This window comes from Corvus brachyrhynchos, unplaced genomic scaffold (assembly GCF_000691975.1).
Source record: "Corvus brachyrhynchos isolate BGI_N302 unplaced genomic scaffold, ASM69197v1 scaffold535, whole genome shotgun sequence".
NCBI classification, from domain to species: domain Eukaryota; kingdom Metazoa; phylum Chordata; class Aves; order Passeriformes; family Corvidae; genus Corvus; species Corvus brachyrhynchos.
The window spans coordinates 47,420-51,766 of NW_008237901.1; the positions used below are offsets into that span (position 1 = coordinate 47,420).

Below are 4,347 nucleotides of genomic sequence, written 5' to 3' on the forward strand. Positions count from 1 at the left end.
GTGCTTGTCGTTTGTCCCCATGGCTGGGGGACTCCAAAACCCCAACAATCTGTGACCTGTGTGACAGGGACATGCAGGACACAACTAGGACACCACAAAAGTCCAGTTAGGATGCTGGAGACCAGAGTCAGGTACTGGGGGCTGAAGGTACCTCCAGCTCTGCTGCAACTGCTCTGTGATCCATGAAAACCTCCCTGTTCCTGGAGGGATGAGCTTTTCCTTTTCAGCCTGTCAAAAATAGGGAGCCAACAGCTAAAAGTGTCAAATTCTAAGGGAATCAATCTTCCACCCTTTAACAGACCTGCTCAAGTCCCCTTCGGACTGGGAGGTGGGTTATTGGAAGGAGGAAAGTGGACATGGAAAGGCATTTTTATTCCCTGATTTCCACTGGTGGAAAATCTTCACCACCCAGGGACTCGTCAGCAGTGGTTGGGTCAGCAAATGTTTTCCAGGAGCTCCTTGATGAGGAGCAGATCCCAAAAACCTCCTGTAGATGCCTAAACCCAAGAGGAATGGAATTATAAAACTGTGGAAACTTGGGATGGTTTGGGAAGGAAGGGACCTTTCAAGTCTTCCCAGAGCCCAGCTGTCTCTCCAGTCCCACCATTCCATATTTCTGTGGAGAAAATCTTCTCCTTCTTTCCAGGCTGGAGAAGCAGAGTGCCCTGGAGACAGTGGAGACATCACCAGAGCTGGCAGAGGAACTCACGGGGCTGCCCCAGAGAAATGTCACACTCAAAGAAATGCTGAAGAAGTTCCAAGGTATGGAGGGACCAGGGATGGGGGTCAGAAGCAGCACTGCATCAGCGTCACGTTCGGAAATCACCCCTCAAAAGTGAAAATCCCAAATATTTCCACATGGCAGCTTAAGAAAGGAAAGCCATGGGACACCCCCCAATGACCAGCAAAACCCCCCACACTCCAGAGCCTCATTTTTGCTCCAAGCCAAATTCCCTTTGTTGGCTTTTCCACTCTCCCAGTCCTGCACAGGGGCATCAAACCATCCGCAGCACCCCAGATGGGGGGAGACGGGACAAACCCAACCCCAAAGCTCTCGGGGGGTGACACCCATGTGTGACAGCCATCCTCTCCCTCTGCAGTGAGCCTGACGCTGGATCCGGACACGGCCCATCCCCGGCTTGCCCTGTCTGAGGATGGGAAGTGTGTCCGGTGGGAGGACACCCGGAGGGCCGTCCCCGACCACCCCAAACGCTTCGACTCCTCGCGCTGCGTCCTGGGCCGGGAGGGATTCGGCTCTGGCCGGCACTACTGGGAGGTGCAGGTGGGCAACGGGGCTGCCTGGGCTGTCGGCGTGGCCAAGGAATCTGTGCGCAGGAAGGGTCGGATCAGCGTCAAGCCCGAGGTGGGGATCTGGGCCGTGGGGCAGTGCGGGAGCCAGTGCCAGGCTCTCACCTCTCCCACCGTCCCCATCTCCCTGCCCGAAACCCCCGAGGTGGTTGGGGTCTACCTGGACTACGAGGCTGGGCGAGTGGCATTCTTCGATTCGCAGAGGGCGATCCCGATGTTCACGTACCCTCCGACATCCTTCGGTGGGGAGCAGGTCCTGCCTCTGCTCTGCCTGGGCAGGGGGTGCCAGTTCACTCTGTCACCCTGACCCTCCCCCGTGGTGGGTCGCTCACCTGGGGGGTTTCAGGATGGAAAATTCCCCTTTCTCCATCATTTCTGCCGACGAGAAGCCATGGTTGGTGTAGAGAAATGCTGATCTGAGAGCTGGGAGAGACTTTCTGTGCCAGGGTGGTGATGAGGGAGAGGATGAGAGGGGAAAAGGATGTAAAATAAATGGAAATAGGGCAAAGAGTGGGAATAATTGGGATGATCAGAACAATCTGCTGGTGGCTGGGGCCACCTGAGGCATTTCCTGGGACCTGGACATCTGGATGCCTGGACATCTGGGGTCTGCCAGCATCATCTCCTGGGGTCCAGCAGGATCATCTCCCAGGACCTGGGTCCACCAGAGGCTTTTCCAGGAGTTTGGATGCCTGGGGTCCATCGGGGTCAGATCCTGGGGTTCATGGGGATCATCCCCTGGGGACTTTTAGGGTAAAATCCCGGGGTCCATTGGTATAACGGCCTGGAGTGGATTGGGATCATGCGCTGGGATCTGTCTGGGTCGGGATCACATTCTGGGGTGCATCGGAATCCAGTCCTGGGATCCATCGAGGCCACGATGAAGTCCCGGGTGCCACCGAGGTCAAAAGTCCAAAATAGAATCACTCAGAGAGCCCCCACGTAGTGTCTCCCTGGTGGTCTAGTGGTTAGGATTCGGCGCTCTCACCGCCGCGGCCCGGGTTCGATTCCCGGTCAGGGAACACTGCTTTTCTCCTTTTCCTCCCCAAATCCACTTTTTTGCGGGGTGTGTTTTGGGAAATCTTTTTTGTATTTAAACATCTCCTAACTCCCAAAACACCCCCTGTCTCCTCTTTTTGTGCCTCTCCCTTCCCGCGGGGCGTCAGCTACCACCTACCCCAGCTCCTTCTGTTATTGAGCAATAAATAAATAAATAAATAAATAAGCAGTAACGCTAATTGTATTTTTTTCGATTACGTTTATATGAAAGGCCTTTACCAGCTGTGCGGAAATAATTGCAGTTGAATACTGAAATTAAATAATGACGATTATTGAGCAGTTAACTGTTTATTATACATTATGATTATTTACAGTGAGTTATAATTTCAAAAAGGAACAAGATTTTTAAAAAGAGTAATAACTTGGAAAGCCGGAAAAAAATTGAAAAAATGATCAGCAATTTGAAAAAGGGAAAGCACAGCAGAAAAAAAAAAAGGGTATTATTTTAGGAATTTCTCCAAGAATAAACTCTGTCAGGAGTGGGATTTGAACCCACGCCTCCATCTGGAGACCAGAATTCCCGAAGGAAGGTGAGACCTTGAGTCTGGCGCCTTAGACCACTCGGCCATCCTGACGGTGACAACTGAGCCCTAAATGGAGCAATTCGGGGTTTTAAAAATCAGGATTTGTTGGGCTCTCTTTGGACGGGGGGAGTTTTGTTTTACTGGTTTTTTTTGTCTATTGCTTTGTGGGGGCTTTTTGACTACTAGCAAAGTAGTCAAAAATAAAAAATAATTATTAAAAAATAGGGTAATATTTGTAATTAAAACGAAAAAGAAATAATAATTTGAAAAGGAGCAGTAGCTGAGAGAAAAAGGATTTCAAAATGGAATAATGATCTCTGAGGGCAACAATCATTCGCACAGAATAAAAATAGTAGAACCCGGCATAATAGTAACAATAACAACAACAACAACAACAATATTATTAATAATAATAGAACAATAATAATTTAAAAATAAAAATAATTTAGAAATTAGTAATAATTTAAAAACTACAATAAACAAAGAGCAAAAGACATATTTGAGTAGATGTAGGAAAAAAAGACCCACGCCCAACGTGGGGCTCGAACCCACGACCCTGAGATTAAGAGTCTCATGCTCTACCGACTGAGCTAGCCGGGCGCTGCTTTGCGCTTTTTCCTTATCCTATATTTAATATGGTCATTCCACCTCGTTTTCCGGGGAAACTCCTCACCAGGCAGATATTTTTGGGGTGCAAAAGGCTGGGAGAAAACCTCCGCCTCGAGGCAATTTTGGCTTTCCCACCAATTCGGCCTCCGCGATCAGAAGCCGTCGTTAAACACTTCCCGGCTCGGATAAATCGCCGCGGGGGTGGAGAGGCGGAATTGCCTGAAATTTCGCGGTATTCTGTGGGAAAAGCGGATTTTTTTGGTCTTCGGTTTTGAGGGGAGAAGGGGCAAAAAGTCAGACGTGGCGCGTTTCTGTAGTGTAGTGGTTATCACGTTCGCCTCACACGCGAAAGGTCCCCGGTTCGAAACCGGGCAGAAACAGGTCCGTAAATCAATCTTTTAACTTTCGTCTCTCAACATTCCTTCAAATTCCATCTTGGCGATTCTGGCAAAAGAAAAAACAAAAAAGAAGTTTATTTCTAGAAGCAAATTATTTAATTGCTACTCATTCCCCTGCATTTTTTGGCTCAATATTCCTACAAATCCCTGAATTATGGCGCTGGTAAAAATCCGTGTTAATAACCCAGAACCGGTTTATTTTAGTTTATCCATCAATATTTTCCCTGCGGACAATTTTTTTGGGCAGAAACCCCTACAAGTGTAAGTGTCTCCCCCAAAATCATGGGGAGCCGGGGAAAACAAAACAACTCCAAAAACTCACTCCCAGGAAACTGTGGGAATATGATTGCCACAGGAACACCTCACGTGCTTTAGTTTTCCACGGATTCGGAGTCGCGACTTCCTTTCTAAAGGTACAAAACCGCCTGAAATTGAAGATTTTAAAAAAA

The 4,347-nt window shown here is 48.7% G+C and overlaps 1 protein-coding gene and 4 non-coding genes across 5 annotated transcripts in view; 3 read left to right on the plus strand and 2 right to left on the minus strand.

Moving 5' to 3' along the window:
* LOC103614645 (E3 ubiquitin-protein ligase TRIM39) overlaps positions 1-2,531 on the plus strand; it is a 5,234-nt gene extending 2,703 nt beyond the window's left edge. Inside the window, exons 5-6 of the mRNA XM_008632600.2 lie at positions 647-762; positions 1,101-2,531. Coding sequence (XP_008630822.1) covers positions 647-762; positions 1,101-1,615 — 631 coding nt within the window. The 3' untranslated portion in view covers positions 1,616-2,531. The remainder of the gene's footprint in view (positions 1-646; positions 763-1,100) is intronic.
* On the plus strand, positions 2,259-2,330 carry TRNAE-CUC. Its single transcript has one exon. It is a non-coding gene; the product is annotated as a tRNA-Glu (tRNA).
* Positions 2,532-2,838: 307 nt separating the features above from the next.
* Positions 2,839-2,942, minus strand: TRNAL-CAA. Its single transcript has 2 exons — positions 2,905-2,942; positions 2,839-2,884 (listed from the first exon to the last, which is right to left on the minus strand). It is a non-coding gene; the product is annotated as a tRNA-Leu (tRNA).
* A 476-nt stretch (positions 2,943-3,418) lies between these two features.
* Positions 3,419-3,491, minus strand: TRNAK-CUU. The gene has a single exon. It is a non-coding gene; the product is annotated as a tRNA-Lys (tRNA).
* Positions 3,492-3,807: 316 nt separating this feature from the next.
* Positions 3,808-3,880, plus strand: TRNAV-CAC. The gene has a single exon. It is a non-coding gene; the product is annotated as a tRNA-Val (tRNA).
* Positions 3,881-4,347: the final 467 nt, after the last annotated feature.